Source organism: Mchenga conophoros, linkage group LG3 (genome assembly GCF_057382185.1).
Source record: "Mchenga conophoros isolate Kocher_MC1m ecotype Shallow Benthic linkage group LG3, M_conophoros_male_GT1.1, whole genome shotgun sequence".
Lineage (NCBI taxonomy): Eukaryota > Metazoa > Chordata > Actinopteri > Cichliformes > Cichlidae > Mchenga > Mchenga conophoros.
Window position 1 is genome coordinate 24,439,590 of NC_140528.1, and position 17,101 is coordinate 24,456,690.

Here is a 17,101-nt window from a genome sequence, read left to right on the forward strand (position 1 = left end):
GCAAGTTTGCCTCTCTTTCGTCCACTTTTGTCTCTACGCAACGTTACTCCGCCTCGCCTTCACTGAAGACAACTCCCCCTCCTACCCCATCGCTTCACGTGCAGGCAGCGACAAGACGGACACGGCAAATCTCCGTTAACGAGTTACTGCGCATCGCCCCATGCGTGGGGCTGGACGGCGTCAACGTGCTAACAAGCTAAACATGCTAACGAGCTAACCGCGCTAACGAGCTAACAGCGCTAACCCTAAAATCCTTTCATTCTCTCAAAAGTTGATAGCGCGCCTTATGTATGAATTCTGGTTGTGCTTGATGGCCGCGAACCGATTTTATGTGGTACACGGCGCTCAGCAATCTGTCAAAAAATGTTTTAGTACGACTTTGGTAAGCTACGGAGCTGCACCGCTTGATAGATTGTCGGCGCATTACGGCTACCGAGGAGCTTCGCGGAGTGATACGTACTGTGCATCAACGTAATATTACCGTATTGTGTGTGTATAAGGACCATAAATGGCACCTGTAAGAGACGTGGTTATGAAGTGGATTTCAAACTCCAGGCTATCAGTCACACAGTAAAACTTGGGAACAGAGCAGCTGTGAAATCTGTCTGTCTTTGTTATTACGCTCAGCGTCTTTTAGTTTACATTTTGACTGCACAATTGTGAGCTCTTTGTTTAGCACAAAAACAACCTTGTTTTCTTTTATTTATGGAGCATTATTATTTAATGAATGCTCATAATTTAATTTTGAGTAATTTTTCATGTACATCTGTGCTGTATGTTAATAAAAGTGCCTGTGTGACATCTGGGACACAGCTTTGACTAAGAACTCTCTTTTTGTTCTTAACTTATGGCTTAAAAAAAAAAATTCGAGATATATATCTTATATCGCCATCCAGCTAAAAAATATCGAGATATGAATTTTGGGTCATATCGCCCAGCCCTAGGCTGAAGCCTTGTGGCTTATAATTATCCTATCCTTTACCTAATTAAGACTTTACATTCTAATTATGATCAATCTCACAGTTTGCAGAACACTACCTTGATTTTGGAGAGGTCGGTGAGGTGTCAACCACTACAGAGCCAGTTGTGCTGGAGCGAATGCAGATAGCTTGCACCCTACTTGAAAATCGAGGTAAGTCCAGTAAAGTCATTATCACGTTAGTGCGTACTTCCAATTTAAATAGTGCTTTTCAAACAGCACAGTACAAATAGTGCTCTTCAAACACTTTCAGATAAGACCCTTCTCAAAGTCTAATTTAGACTAATTTTCCAGGAAGTATATTTGGAAAAAATGTACTATTATTTTTTAATTATTCAATAAATAATGTTTGATTAAAACCTAACTATGATTGTGTTTCAGGGAACGCTGAGGACTACTGCATTGTTTTCTCCATGTTAGATGCTAACGCTGACCGCAGCATGATTGAAATGGTAAAACAAAACAAAACAAAAGAAACACATAAGTCTTAGTATCATTACTTGCCAATCATAATTAAAATGTTGAGTAATAGTATTCACCAAACAGAATATGAGCCATTTATTTTTCCTTTCCAGGTGCAGTGTGAATCTTGCCAAAGATGGGCACATTTTGCATGTGAAAAATATAAAGAGAGCAACCAAGAATATAAATGCCAAAAATGTAGCCAGAGTCAGACAGAGACTGTGCAGAGACTGTAGAAGGACAGAGCAGCAGCAGAGCAGTCCAGATACACTGATGATCCTCTGTCAGATCCAGAGGGACACACAGGGATGATGCTGGACTCTACATTGTGTCTGACAGTGGAGCTGTTCTCAGAGCAGTTCACTCTGCAGCACTGACAGTCATCTGCACTTCTTCTCATTCCTCTGTCAGTCACTGCTGGATGAAGCTCTCCTCTCCACCTCCCAGTAACATGGCCCAGTCAGAGCGTCTCTACACACAAGCTGCTGCTGCTTCAACCTCTCTGGATCATCAGGACACAGCTCCTCCTCTCTCAGCACACACACCGTCCTGTTTACCATCATCGCCTCCACCTGCAGAGAGAAGAAGGAAGAGCAGAGGAGATAAACGAGTGTTTCCAGAGACTCTTCATCAGCTGTCAGTCAGTGATGCAGCACATCCAGTATAAAGAGCAGCAGGGACTTCAGTGCTGGGACTGTACTAGGACTCATTGTTGCTTCACTTTTTCTAATCTTTGGATTTTTATTGAAGTTGATGAAGATGTTTTTCCCTCCTAGTTTGAGTTTGGACTTTCATTCATTAGAAGAACCTTGGTGTGTCCACTCTGAGCTCTGTAGGAACCCCAACAACAAGCCCAACAATCCAGATGGACGGTTCCAGCTGTTAACTGGAGGAATTCCATCCAAACATCTGCTCTCACTAAATTCTTCCTCACCTACAGACTGTGTTCTTCACTGCTTTAAACTTGGAAACGAATGCAGTCATTGGTCTGCGTGCTGCTTTGTTCAGAGAGCTGATTGGCTGTTGACAGTGTTTGATCAGAGCGTGTCAGCCGTTACCATGGTGACCATAAAGGTCAGAAACAGGAAGTGTTTGTGTCCAATCCTGAAGCCTGTCACCATTCTCCTCTCACAGCTTCACTGAGAAGCTGCAGCTTTACAGGAAACACTGGATCTTTGTTTCATACTGACTGTGTTTAGTACAATACTGCTGACAGCACCACCCACTCACTCCATCACTCTACTTACACCAGAGTCTCCAGTCTGTAGTCTGGACTCTGCTGAAGATCAGACAGCTGCTTCACATCTGGATCCTTCAGGTTGTTTCCCCACAGGTTCAGCTGTCTCAGATGGGAGGGGTTGGACTTCAGTGCTGCTGCCAGATAATCACAGCTGATCTTTGACAAACCACAGCTCTCCAATCTGTATAAAGAATGAAAGATGTAAGTTTATTAGACAAAGTGCTTGAAATCATTCAGTGTTTCATCATCTGTTCAGAGCTGAAGAAGGTTCAGAATGTAGAAGTTTAGAAAATGGAAACGCCAAACAGCTGAAGCCAACAGGAAGCAGCTTCAAACAGGAAACTGTGCAGAGTTTCAGACTATATGTCCTGATGCAGCCAGTTGGATTTTGGAGATTTGAATCTCTGTTCTGTGACTAAGTCCTTGAATCATTTCTTCCAGTTGGTCCAACAAGACAGACTAAGTGTTGGACATGTGTTGTGGCTCCATTAGGGGAGCTTCTAAATGTGATGTGATGGCCCCTCTGGGTCTGTCATAGGGCTGGGCGATATGACCCAAAATTCATATCTCGATATTTTTTAGCTGGATGGCGATATAAGATATATATCTCGATTTTTTTTTTTAAGCCATAAGTTAAGAACAAAAAGAGAGTTCTTAGTCACACTGTGTCCCAGATGTCACACGGGCACTTTTATTTACATACAGCGTAGATGTACATGAAGAAATTACTCAAAAATAAATTATCAGCATTTATTAAATAATCATGGTCCATAAATAAAAGAAAACAATGTTGTTTTTGTGCATAAAAAAAAGCTCACAATTGTGCAGTCAAAATGTAAACTAATAGACGCTGAGCACAATAACAAAGAGACAGATTTCACAGCTGCACCACGTCTCTAAACAGGTGCCATTTGTGGTCCTTATACACACACAGTACGTATCACTCCGCGAGGCTCCTCCCCGGTAGCCGTAATCCTCCGACATCAAGCCGTGCAGCTCCGTAGCTTAGCAAAGTCATATTAAAAATTTTTTGACAGATTGCTGAGCGCTGTGTACCACATAAAATCGGTTCGCGGTCAGTAAGCACAACCAGAATTCATACATAAGGCGCACTGTCGAGTTTTGAGAAAATGAAAGGGTTTTAGGCCGTGCAGCCCCTCCGAGCTGCATGTCGTTAGCGCGGTTAGCTCGCTAACACGTTGACGCCGTCCAGCCCCACGCACGGGGCCATCCGCGGTAACTCGCTAACGGAGATTTTCCGCTTTCATCTTGTCATTGCCTGCAGGTGAAGCTATGGGGGAGGCGGAGTTGTGTTCAGTGAAGGAGAGGCGAGGCCGAGTAACGTTGCGTAGAGACAAAAGTGGACGAAAGAGAGGCAAACCTGCGGCTCCACAAGTATAATTAGAACGTAACATAGGCTATATCGATATAAACGATATTGTCACATCTTATATCTCGTATGAAAATATATCGATATTTTTAAAAAACTCGATATATCGCCCAGCCCTAGTCTGTCAGGTCACAGGACTGAAGAGAGCTCAAACTGGGCACACAGTTGTTCCAGTCTGGACCAAAGACTATATACTGGGACTGAGGGACTGCTTTGACTGCACCCACTGGGACTTTTTAAAGGCTCATGTTCTCACTTAGATCATCGATTTCTACTTACATTTCTTTCTGGGAAAAATGGGGATTACTTTGGAAACAGGAAGTATTTTCCCCAATAAGCAGCCCTGGATTAGTAAATCACTCCAACATGTTCTCAGGCAGAAGAAGCTGTCTTGTTATGAGGGAGAGAAGAAAAAGATTGAGGCACAGAAACTTGTTGAAAGAGAGATAAAGCAGCTAAAATCAGGTGTAAAAGTAAAGCAGAGGATGAGCTGAATAAAAGACACTCAAGGCTGGCTTGGAAAGGAATGAAGTCCATGGTGGGGATGCAGAACAAGGAGCAAAGATGAATGTGATGCTGAATCAGCAGAAGACTTGGACTCATTTGATTCCAGCTTTGATATCATTGATTTCAATGAAGAGCTTTGTGATTGTAGCAAAGGGCTGGTAGCTCTGAGAGTCCCACTGATGAGGTGTTTGTGTGGAAATCTCTTAGTGGGACCAAAGAGAGAAAAAGCCCTGGTCCTGATGCTGTGGGAGGGAAATGATTGAAGTGTGCTGTGAGGAACTGACTGGGAGATTTTCACACATTTTCCAGTCCTCCCTGGAACAACAGGAAGTTCCCAGCACATGGAAACAAAGGTTAAGTGTCCTATGGCACTCAGTGATGATGGTGCTGTGGCCCCACCACCTCCACCTCTTTGTAAAGGAACTAACTGTAATCTGAAGCTTCAAATGGAACTAAGACTTCCTCCACTAGGTGGCAGTGTCTGATGAGAAAGTGTTAGTGGAGCTGGCCTGGAGTCAGAAACAGGAAGATGCAGGATTTGGGCTGAAATGGGGAAAAGTGGTTCGCACTAGTGCCTTAAAGCAAGAAGGTTGTAGGTTGAAGCTTGTTGGCCTTTCTGTGGAGGTTGGATGTTCTCCCACAGTATAATGAAATGCTGCTTAGGTTCATTGGTGCTTCTAAATTGGCTGTAGGTGTGGATGTGAGAGAGTGCTTCTCTGTCTCTCTCTGTTGGCCCTGTGATGGACTGCTCACCTGTGCAGGTGGACCACGCCTCTTGCCCTATGACAGCTAGGGCACAGGCTGCAGCCCTGTGAGCCTAAGCTGAATAAACAGTTAGCAAAAATGATCCATAGATGGCCTGAAATCCCCCAGTTAGCAGTTTGGTAGATAGCTATAACATGCTAATCCCATCCAGCAGCTGTATTCTACCTGTAAGCTGATCCCTGCTGAGCCAAAGCACTTTTTCATATACAAATTACAACCTTTAATAGAAACCTATTGGTCAGCATCTTATTAGCCTGCTGTTAGCTTCATTCCACAGAAAACTGAGAGAAACTAACAGAGTTGATAAAGAATAAAGAGAAATGTGCTGATTTAAAGCCTTTGAAGTGCTTCAGATGATCTCTGTCCACTTCTGTCCACTCATTCATTCATGTAAGCTTTCTAATGCAGCTTTGATCTTCACAGTCTGCTTCATGAAACTCATTCTAACCCTGAATGTCAGAGTGTTCCTCCTTCTCTTTCCCATCATTCATGCTGGCAGTGGAGGAGATTTGGATGTTGGACTGTGTTTTGGATGATGTGTGTATGTTTGTGTTGGACTGCTGTCTGTAAAGCAAACGCACATTTTGCTTTGGATTTCAGTGTCAGACAGACTTTAAGGTGGAATGAAGAGTTGGAGAGTTTCACAGTGAATTATCCAGTGGAGGATTTTTCTTCTTCTTTGAAGGTTTGAAATGTGAACATTGTTCTGCTGCAGTTAATGGACTAAACCAGAGAAGAAGAAAACAGACTTTACCATGAAGATCCTCAGTGTGGATCAGTATAATATCAGCCTGATGTCTGCAGTTTAGTGTCAGCACAACTTTCACATCATATTCATCTCAGCACAACTAAAACATGCTGACTGACCTCAGAGTTTCAAGTCTACATCCTGGACTCTCCAGGAAACCACACAGATGCTTCACTCCTGAATCCTGCAGCTTGTTGTTGTAGCTCAGGTCCAGCTCTCTCAGATGGGAGGGGTTGGACTTCAGTGCTGCTGCCAGATAATCACAGCTGATCTCTGACAAACCACAGCCCCACAATCTGTATAAAGAATGAAAGATGTAAGTCTATTAGACAAAGTGTGAGCTTGAAATCATTCAGTGTTTCATCATCTGTTCAGAGCTGAAGAAGGTTCAGAATGTAGAAGTTTAGAAAATGGAAACTCCAAACAGCTGACAGAGTTCATACACCTTTGTCAGGGTCAAATTCAAGCAAGACCATGTGAAAATTAAAACACATCATCCTAGGTGAACTTAAACACCTTTGTTCCCCTTTTGTTAAGACATAGAAAAGTACACCACACAAAAATACTGCAAAAGGAAACGGTCGCCTTATATACATAGTGTATAAACTCAAAATGCACATTTCACTTCAAATTAAGATTAAGGCTTTGAACAGATCACATAGTTCAGTTCAACATATAAGACTTTAAGAATGCACAAGCATCTACTTAAAATCCATTTAATTTATCATCCATGATATTATTTTGTACAATTCCAATGTATTTTGTTCATCTCCCTTAAATAAACAGGCAGCCTTAAAGTATGAAATATTCATATACAAACACATATAAATGTGTGTACTGTCTCAGTGGCTGATAGTACCCCACAGGCCTCAGTGTGAGCTTGAAGACATTTATAATGTTTAAGTAGTTTAATGTGCAGGTGCTGACGATAAACACATTTTGAATGAAAGCCGGGGAACTTTGGTAGCACAGAAACAAGTGGCTATTCTTTGTGACTATATGGATCACTCACAATACCATTATTTCACACAAAGGCACCAAATTAATACTCAAAAAAGCTGCAGCAATACACACAAATATAAACAGTACTTGGTGACAACTTTGCTTTTAGCCTTTAACCCTTCTTGACTACTTTTGATGTGGCCTCTATATTTTACCTTTAAAAACAGTTTATCTTGCCAATCTGTTATTTTCTCATTTTGACCAACTGTATCAGCACAATTTATCTAAATTCAGACAAAATTTAAAATACACATAGAAAGTGATATTTTGACTGTAAAAACCACACACATGTTTAACGAATCATCTTCATAACTTGAAATGCAAATAGAGATTGTACATTTTTAAAAATACGCACACGTTTTGCAAACAACAAAGTTATATGGTACTATTTACCAAAAAATGCAGCCAAGGCTCAGACGTTTTTCATATAATCATTTCAAACTATTTACAGAACAATCAGGTGTCAAACAATAGTTTGTGTCACTCTAACACATATGAGAACAGCACAGGGATAAACCTGCAGGTCTGACAGCAGGTGTGTCACTCAGCGTTTACACTGCAATCTGCCTTTGTTGGCTTTAAGGCAGCAACTGTGACGATCACTAGTAGAACTGACACACAAAACAAAACAACAGCTACACACTAAATACACAAGACAACAAACTAACTTGAGACCAAACACGGTAAACGTCACAAATCTCTCACGTATCAAAACTCTCTCTCTCTTTCGCTCACTCGCTCTCTCTTGCCGGTCACTCCTAAAACTTCCCCCTTTTGCTAAACAACCAAATGTCATGTTTCCATATCATTTTTGATTGGTCGACATGGTACATTTTCCCACCTATAGGGCTTTGGAGCGTGATGTCACGGGAGATGGGCCATGCCCCCTTCCGCCATGACAGTAGGCCAGCCAAAGGATACCATTTCAGCTATGGATCGTACGTGTTGTGTTGTCGGTTGCAACGTTAGATCACACGATCGTGAAGGCAAGAAGCTGGATAACGGGCTCTCTTTTCATCGTTTTCCATCCTGGAGGCAACGTGAGGGATCCCATGTATCCGATATTACTAAACAAAGACATCAGGCTTGGATTGCAGCGGTGAGACGAGCGGATATCGAGTTCTCTGCAATCCCCAGCTTTTTGTTGGTTTGCTCACGGCATTTTCTTTCCGGTGAGTTCTAAATTAATTCATATCACTCTTGAAAGGCTTTTAGTGTGATTTTCAACGTGCTGCGGTCATAGATAATGAGATAAAACATGCTAATGTGTGATGCTGCAGAACCACATCATGTCGACTGAGTAGCTTATGATTTGGCATTATTGCAGGCAAACCAGCATATGAAATGGATGTAACAAATCCAGACTGGGCACCAACACTGCACATGGGGCATGACAACATACCTGTATCAGACTCGGACCGGCACTCAAGGCGTACGCAACGGAAGCGAAAAAGAGCACCCATCGGAGGTAAACAACCCCCCCCCCTCTAAAAACATACTAAATTGCTATCACTGTACACTAATCCGCACATAACTTCCAGATGAATCACACACCTGTCATTGGAATATTGGTGTACATTTACCTTATGTCTAATTTTATCTTACAGGCTTTCGTTATGCAGCTGCAGAGTCTGAAGGTGTGCCCCGTGCAGAAGTGATTGATGAAGATCTGACAGAAGACCAACAGCAAAACCACAATGTCATGGAGGCAGTGGACAGCAGTTGTGTTGGACAAGTGGAGGTTGAGGTAGCAGCTGCAAATGTGGATATACTGAAGAAATGTAAACCTTTTAAAATGATGACAGATTACAAACTCTCAGCTGTGTCTGTAATCAAACCTCTGTAACTTTGCTTCACTTCAGCAGCATCAGCTCATGTTCACATGTTGATTCATGGTTTGCTTCAGTTTTTGATGGACTGCAGAATATTTTGAAGGTTATCTGCTATAAAAAGCCAGAACAGGAAAATCTGCTTCATGTGTTTCTGTTTGATCCTCAGTGACTTTGACACAAAGGCCTCTGCTGTGATGATCACACCTCTGATCAAGTCTCACAGTGTCAGCTTTGTTTTTATACATATGGATATGTGCTGATAAATGATCAGAATTATAATATTTCCCACTGTCTGCTGTGTGCCGTGACCTTTGACCTGCTAAAGACAGTCAGCTGTGGATTATTCATTGTTGTGTCTGATACTTAGAACTGTGAGGAAGAACACTACACAGTTAATCAGGGTCCCCTCTCTCTGAATCAGGAAAGGTGGGCAGGCCGCGTGTGGGCCGCGGGCCATACGTTGAGTCTCACTGTTTGAAATGTGAACATTGTTCTGCTGCAGTCAATGGACTAAACCAGAGAAGAAGAAAACAGACTTTACCATGAAGATCCTCAGTGTGGATCAGTATAATATTAGCCTGATGTCTGCAGTTTAGTGTCAGCACAACTTTCACATCATATTCATCTCAGCACAACTAAAACATGCTGACTGACCTCAGAGTTTCAAGTCCACATCCTGGACTCTCCAGGAAACCACACAGATGCTTCACTCCTGAATCCTGCAGGTTGTTGTTGTAGCTCAGGTCCAGCTCTCTCAGATGGGAGGGGTTGGACTTCAGTGCTGCTGCCAGATAATCACAGCTGATCTTTGACAAACCACAGAGCCTCAATCTGTATAAAGAATGAAAGATGTAAGTTTATTAGACAAAGTGTGAGCTTGAAATCATTCAGTGTTTCATCATCTGTTCAGAGCTGAAGAAGGTTCAGAATGTAGAAGTTTAGAAAATGGAAACTCCAAACAGCTGAAGCCAACAGGAAGCAGCTTCAAACAAACACAACAAGAGAAAAAACTCTGAATGTTTCACATTAAAGTCGTACATTTCTCATAAAAACAGGACAAAGACTTGAAAAAGTCATGTTTTTCCTTCCAGGAACCACAAGGCTTCACTTTTAAAGGTGAAGTGTGAAAGAAATGGACATATTTGAAGTCCAACACCTTTTTCCAGTCACATTATTAAAGCAGACAAACTACAAGCTCATTTTCATTCCAACAAGTCATCTTCTGACCTGGACTAACAACACTGGTCTCTATGTGCAGCTGGCTGTGAGACCAGTGCTCAGGGACCGTCTACAAAGTGCAACACTGAAAGAACATCACACACTAGCTGTGTCCCAAAACGTCGGCTGCATCCTTCGGAGGACCCGGTATTCGCGGTCTACGTGGGCCGGGTCCTTCAAAGACCGAAAAGGCTGGAAGTGCGAGGCTGTGAAATGGGACGGTCTAGCCTTCAGATTTGCGTCACCGCTGTCTTTGTGGAGTTTAATAAACTCGGCCGTCTGCTCCTTGCTATCTAAAATATAACAGGACACTGGCGTAAATTCTCGACCGTCTCACACTTCTGTTTAATCAGTTTCCTGTTTAACGTTTATTCAGCTGTGTGAAAATCCCGGAGGAACTTTGATCTCAGCCAAACCGATTTACTCCGGAACAAATAAAACACAGAAAAAAGGCAAACAATTACATTTTTAAGTTATCCGGGTGACTTATATATCATGTTTAACCTGAGTAGTGAAAGAGCGGGGTCTGAAAACGATGAAGCCGGGCGTCCGCTGCTCTCGCCGGCTGGAGTGACCATTGAACCCCCCGGCTTGCTAGCGAGCGGGTGGGTAACAGACGTCTCCGAAAACGTCGGCACACTTTTGCAAATATGTGATGTCTTGATAAACCAAGCAGATATTTGAAGTTTACACAGCTACTTTCTCGCCTGAAAATATGTTAAAAGTTTATTTTGTGACCCAGAAAGATTAATAAGAGTAATTTGAAAACTTAGTAGCTGCCGCCATTGTTGGCAGCTGAAATTTGGCTGGGCCGCGCTATGAATTCTGGGATATGGTGGGCCACGAAGGACACACCCGACGAATCCTTCAAATTCGGGGAAATGAAGGACGCATTTGTCGGGCACATTTGAAGGAGTCGACAAATACGGACAGCCTTCATCGCCTGGCTGTGACGTAATCGGCCTTCAAATGCAGCCTCTGGAGGATGCAGCCGACGTTTTGGGACACAGCTACTAATTTGCTTCCATCATCCAACCTGAAGAGGAAACAGAGACGCCTTCCCTTCAAAGTAAAAGCTGCTCCTTTTGGACACAGTATCAAAGAAAGTCTACAGTATAACATAGAAAAGACAGAACAAAGTTTTGGTTGTTTTTAAATTGTGCAGAAATGAAACTACACTAAGCTCAATTATGTGACAGACATTTCATCCCATGTCAGTTTGGCCTCATCCTGGGCCGGATTATCCAGCACACACTCTGACCACAGGTCCATGTTGAGCAGGATGAGCTGCTGGCTAATCTGGAGGCTGTAGCAGCAGCTCACAGTCACAGTGGATTTCCACTCATGAAAAAGCTCTGGCTGCTTCATTTCTCATCTCATATCAGAGACTTTAAAGCTTCACTGAAGCTGTACTGTGATGCTTCCATATTCCAGTGAGGCCTCCATAATGATTTCAGCTGTTCTGTACACACACTGTGTGCCCTGTATGGCTCAAAGTCTCTGCAGCCTGTTTTTATCTGCTATCATCAGATCTTCATCATCCTCATTCACATCCCTCACACACTCTACAGCCTCATCAGCACTGACTTCATCTTCACTGACTGATGGAGCACAACATGAACCTGTGGAGGCTGAAACACTGTCCTGTCAAACATCTCCCCGTCACCACTCCACTTCTGTCAGCCTTTAAATGAACCCTGCTCAAGTCTGTCACTTCTGTTTGGAGCCAAAAGAGGTTAAAGATTACGCCACTACATTCTTGTCTAGAAAATATTAAAGTGTATTTGGTGACACACAAAAAAGGGTAAAAGTATAGTTTGGGTCCACACATGTCCAAACCCTGGTGTGTAGGCCTACTTAGTATTGAGAAAAGCCCACTAAAAGAACGCCCACCAGACCAAAGCAATGGTTTTGACTTGATCAGCATTAACCCCGCCCCCTGACTTTGATGGGTGAAGCTGACAAATAAAATGTATTTATGAACAGCGATGCAGGGCCAGGAGTAGCAACGTGAATTAAATAAATACATCATTAAATAATTCATTAAATGTGTCAGTAAAATAATTAAAATAGAAAACAAACCAACAAAATATGTAATTAACTAATTTGAATTGTACATAAATACTTAATGAATTATTTTAAATGAAATTAACCGATAATTCATTGTGATTTTGTTTTGTGTTTTGATGAGCTAATAATCAGCTCTCTTTTTCTCATTGTTGTTCTAAGCCGCTTATCCAAAGGTAAGGCACTACCTGTTGAATTATTTCCAAAGTGTGCCAAATTGGACATTACAAATTAAAGTCTACTCACTGAAATTACTGGGGAATGTCTGCTTTGATTTTGATGAGAATCTCATGACAGTACTGAGGATTTAATGCAGTTGGACTGCTAAAAATGATTGAATGCGGTTGGACCGCTAAAGGATTTAATACGGTTGGACCGTGGAAAGCAGTTGGACTGCTGAGTGATTTTAGTATATTAGGGAATTTGGTTATTGTTTGGGGTGGAGCCCGTATTGGTTATAAGGTTGGACCTGCTTCAGTCTTACACTTTTTTGGCTGTTTTACTGTTGTTCCAAAGTATTATAAATTATTCAAGAACGTCAGTTGGACTGATAGGAAGCACAGTGCTCAGAGGTAACGCTTGCCAATGCCAAGGACGCTTAGGCATTGTCCTCGAAGAGGGATAGTCAGTTGGTCACTGTGGAGCTTGGGGCACTCCAGAATAACTAGGAGTTAGAGTCTCCTTACCGTTTGGAACGGTAGTCTGCGCTTTTTTGGCCAGCAGAAGTTGGACTTCGGGCGTGTAACTTTAACTTAAAACTTCGGGGTAAGCCTTGGCTGTGAAATGCCAAAAATAGAGCTTCAGGCAAAGTTTGGGTTGGTTGACGCTTTTAAATTGAGTTAGGGATTTTAGAGATGAGGCCAGAAACTGTTGGACAGATACTGGTTAATTGATCACAAAAAAGTTGGACTTTATCGGTTGGACCGTTAACTTAAATTTGTCGAAATTGTTTAGGCGCTAAAGCTGACAGATGTGACAGTGGTTGTAAATATAAGACGTCTTTGTAATATAAAATAAGAGATCTCTGTGTGAAAGGAGTCTGAGGCAGTGCTGGAGCTATTTTTAGACTGTGTGTGTGTGAGTGTGAAAATGCAAATTAGTCAGCAGTGAACTGTTTAAACCACAGTTGGTTTTACAAATACTGCTGCAAACATTGTTGAGTGTGTGTTTAAGACGCCATTTATGTTCATTAGAGGGCTATAAATAAAGTTTTGAGTTGCCGTAGTGGATGTATAGTAATTGACTGAGTTTTGATATATAAATATAGTGAATGCACTGTATATATTTAAGACTAACATATTACTTTTAGGAGTAACCTCTCATCAGCAATAAATGCTGGTGTGTTTTATTTTTTCTATTCTATGTGTGTGCTGTGAGAATTAATAGAGGTTTCAATTGTTTTCTTTGACTTGCTCTTTCTGATTATGAAAGGCATGTCTGAAATACTCTTAGGAAAGCGTGTTGTGAGTATATTCCTCAACTCTTGTCACAGTTTAAGTGTGTGAATGCTGTGAGTAGCAGGTTTTGAGTGATTGGGTGTGATTTGTACAAAATAATAAATAATAATAACACTATGAAAGTTGATAGTAGAGTGAGTGCAGAAGTGGAAGTGTGAGAGAAAAGGCGGTGTGTGTGTGAGACGATCTGACAAACGCAAAGAATTTAGTATATTTAGAAGTGTGTGCGTGAAATAAGGGTGAATTGTTTTAGATCAAGACTTAGTAAAACAAGAGTTTTATTAGCCTGTAAAAAAAACAAAACAGGAGAGATAGAAACAGAAAATATGGTTCTGAGCAGCTGCAAGGTTGACAGGAAATGGTGTGTGTGACAGGAACTTTGCATGCCCATAAAAGGAACTGACTGTGACAAGTGAGCACACAGAGAGAGAAACATACGAGTTAAACTCCAGGCAGATGAAGCAAATGGAGGTTTTAAGAAAAGAAATGAAAAGGATATTAATTGTATGCTTTAGTGTGTCAATACAGGTGGACTTCTTTCAACCTAGAATCTTGAGTACAAAACCATTGATTAACAGAATTGGGAGGAAAACAGGCCAGATTTTGGCTTAAAATTTTACAGCTTGACCTCCCACTTGTCCCGATCCTGAGAAGAAGCTCATAGGACAGTTAATCTCCTGATGAAGACCGACAGAACATCGTGGACTTCAAGAATTAACAGCAGGCAAAAGACAGTGCAACTGAAACTACACTGACGATACCAGCAGCAGCATGGAAGAAAAGCACGTGATGGAAAATGCACGGTGAACTGCAGGCTGGTAAGAACAGTGTGACATAACTGTTTAAAGACACTGAATGGGATATTTTGCCAGGCTGGGATTTAATCTAAAAGGAAAATACTGAAAAGAGCAACGGAAACAGAGAAGAAACAGACTGTGTTTGCTGGGGATCACAAGACAACAAAGGACACTAAGAGAAGGGCACAGGGGCCAGTGGGAAGGTGAAGCCCAGACGAGTTCGACTGCGAGAATAGAGGGTACAATTGGGTTGAAATTGAAGCCGGAACTCAGGATGGTTTAGGGATGTCCACGTCACAAACAAAGAGGTAAACAAAAAGAAGGTAAAATAAAGAGAGAAAATAACTGACAATTACATTAATGAATAGAAGACACACATACAGATATTACATAGATTTATTTTTAGGATAAAGGGGAGAGCTTATACGTAGAAATGACTTTTTATACATATTGCATTTTGTGCCTTTAAGGGAGTTGTGGCTCAATTCGTCTCTTGTGGGTCACGAGCCTTTGGCTAGCGCTATGATTAGCCAATCTACTGTGAGGATGATATGAGTTATTGAAGGATTGCACACGCTCACAGACATATAGAGTCCATAAACACACATGACAGTATTGATTCCAGGCAAAAGGCCTCAAATTAATTTAGCGTTTAACTGAACTTGAGCTGGCCCTGTAACAAGTGACAGAAAAGAGGAACTGAATAGGAGTTTCTTGCTTTAGAGAAGGACCAAAGGAAGGAAAGCATATATTTTGGTTAAGTCTGATAAACTAGAATGAGAAGGTATTGTTACATCAAAGGAGCAAGATGAAATAAAAAGGCTGTACCAAAAACAGGTTATAACATAGGAAATGTGAGTTTTAAAATCAAGTTAGTGTTAACACACAGGAGTTGTTTCAAGGCAGCGTTTAGCTGTGATAAAATGTATGCAGGAGTAATTGCTTATATGTTTAAACTTAATTGATTAAAGTGGTTGTTTTTTTGGATCTTTTAGTAGAATAGGCGCTTATAATGATTTTCTTGTGAAAGGAGATTCTAGGTCAGAGTGGAGGCCTTGCAGCAGCGAGACTTCTGTGTACAGGATGTTGATGATTAGATAAGGCAAGCGACAGGAAACGCATGCAGGGACGTGAAAGCAGCGTTTTAAGAGTTTTAAAATGATGAGTAACGTTGAAGAATATATATAAATACAAGTCAATAAGTCAAGAAGATAATTAGGATCAGGCTTTTGATTAAAGAGTCCCAAAGATGATAAGTTAGGGAGGTGCAGGAAAAGGTGTTTGGTTTGCTTTACAGAAGATCTCGGCGACCACAGGGGGGTGAGGATCCTGGAGGCCCGAGGCATGATGGACCACAAGAGAGGGACGCAGAAAAAACCTAATCTTACGCATGGAGTGTTCTCGAGGGGGAGCTGGTGTTTATTACTGGACCACTTAGATGACATGAGGTTGTCTGATTTGCTGAGCCAGAGGACGGCTAGAGAGGGTCAGAGCGGGAGTGGTGACCCCGATGTCCATGATGCCATGGATGGACATGGAAGCAGCTGAGTGGGCCGAGGAGTGACCCAACACAATGTATTGTGACCTCTGGTGTTCCAGAGGTCGAGAGAGGGAGTATTGAGATTGGAGAGATATTTTGCTGCTATTGTTAAAGGCTCATGTTCTCACTTAGATCATCGATTTCTACTTACATTTCTTTCTGGGAAAAATGGGGATTACTTTGGAAACAGGAAGTATTTTCCCCAATAAGCAGCCCTGGATTAGTAAATCACTCCAACATGTTCTCAGGCAGAAGAAGCTGTCTTGTTATGAGGGAGAGAAGAAAAAGATTGAGGCACAGAAACTTGTTGAAAGAGAGATAAAGCAGCTAAAATCAGGTGTAAAAGTAAAGCAGAGGATGAGCTGAATAAAGGACACTCAAGGCTGGCTTGGAAAGGAATGAAGTCCATGGTGGGGATGCAGAACAAGGAGCAAAGATGAATGTGATGCTGAATCAGCAGAAGACTTGGACTCATTTGATTCCAGCTTTGATATCATTGATTTCAATGAAGAGCTTTGTGATTGTAGCAAAGGGCTGGTAGCTCTGAGAGTCCCACTGATGAGGTGTTTGTGTGGAAATCTCTTAGTGGGAGCAAAGAGAGAAAAAGCCCTGGTCCTGATGCTGTGGGAGGGAAATGATTGAAGTGTGCTGTGAGGAACTGACTGGGAGATCTTCACACATTTTCCAGTCCTCCTTGGAACAACAGGAAGTTCCCAGCATATGGAAACAAAGGTTAAGTGTCCTATGGCACTCAGTGATGATGGTGCTGTGGCCCCACCACCTCCACCTCTTTGTAAAGGAACTAACTGTAATCTGAAGCTTCAAATGGAACTAAGACTTCCTCCACTAGGTGGCAGTGTCTGATGAGAAAGTGTTAGTGGAGCTGGCCTGGAGTCAGAAACAGGAAGATGCAGGATTTGGGCTGAAATGGGGAAAAGTGGTTCGCACTAGTGCCTTAAAGCAAGAAGGTTGTAGGTTGAAGCTTGTTGGCCTTTCTGTGGAGGTTGGATGTTCTCCCACAGTCCAATGAAATGCTGCTTAGGTTCATTGGTGCTTCTAAATTGGCTGTAGGTGTGGATGTGAGAGAGTGCTTCTCT

General features: G+C 42.0%; 1 protein-coding gene across 1 annotated transcript; it reads right to left on the bottom strand.

Moving 5' to 3' along the window:
* Window positions 1–1,522: 1,522 nt before the first annotated feature.
* LOC146577781 (ribonuclease inhibitor-like) lies at window positions 1,523–15,982 on the bottom strand. The gene is made up of 4 exons (XM_085267711.1): window positions 15,908–15,982; window positions 6,211–6,413; window positions 2,689–2,862; window positions 1,523–2,013 (listed from the first exon to the last, which is right to left on the bottom strand). The coding sequence occupies exons 1-4, from the start codon at window positions 15,980–15,982 to the stop codon at window positions 2,001–2,003; spliced, it is 465 nt and encodes a 154-aa protein (XP_085123837.1). The 3' UTR covers window positions 1,523–2,000.
* Window positions 15,983–17,101: the final 1,119 nt, after the last annotated feature.

Coding starts and splice junctions, on each gene's coding strand:
- LOC146577781 (XM_085267711.1), bottom strand. CDS start 15,982: ATGGACATCGGGGTCACCACTCCCGCTCTGACCCTCTCTAGCCGTCCT. Junction 6,414..15,907: donor AGCAAATCAGACAACCTCAT/GTCATCTAAGTG, acceptor TTTGTCTAATAG/ACTTACATCTTTCATTCTTT. Junction 2,863..6,210: donor TGTAGACTTGAAACTCTGAG/GTCAGTCAGCAT, acceptor TTCTTTATACAG/ATTGGAGAGCTGTGGTTTGT.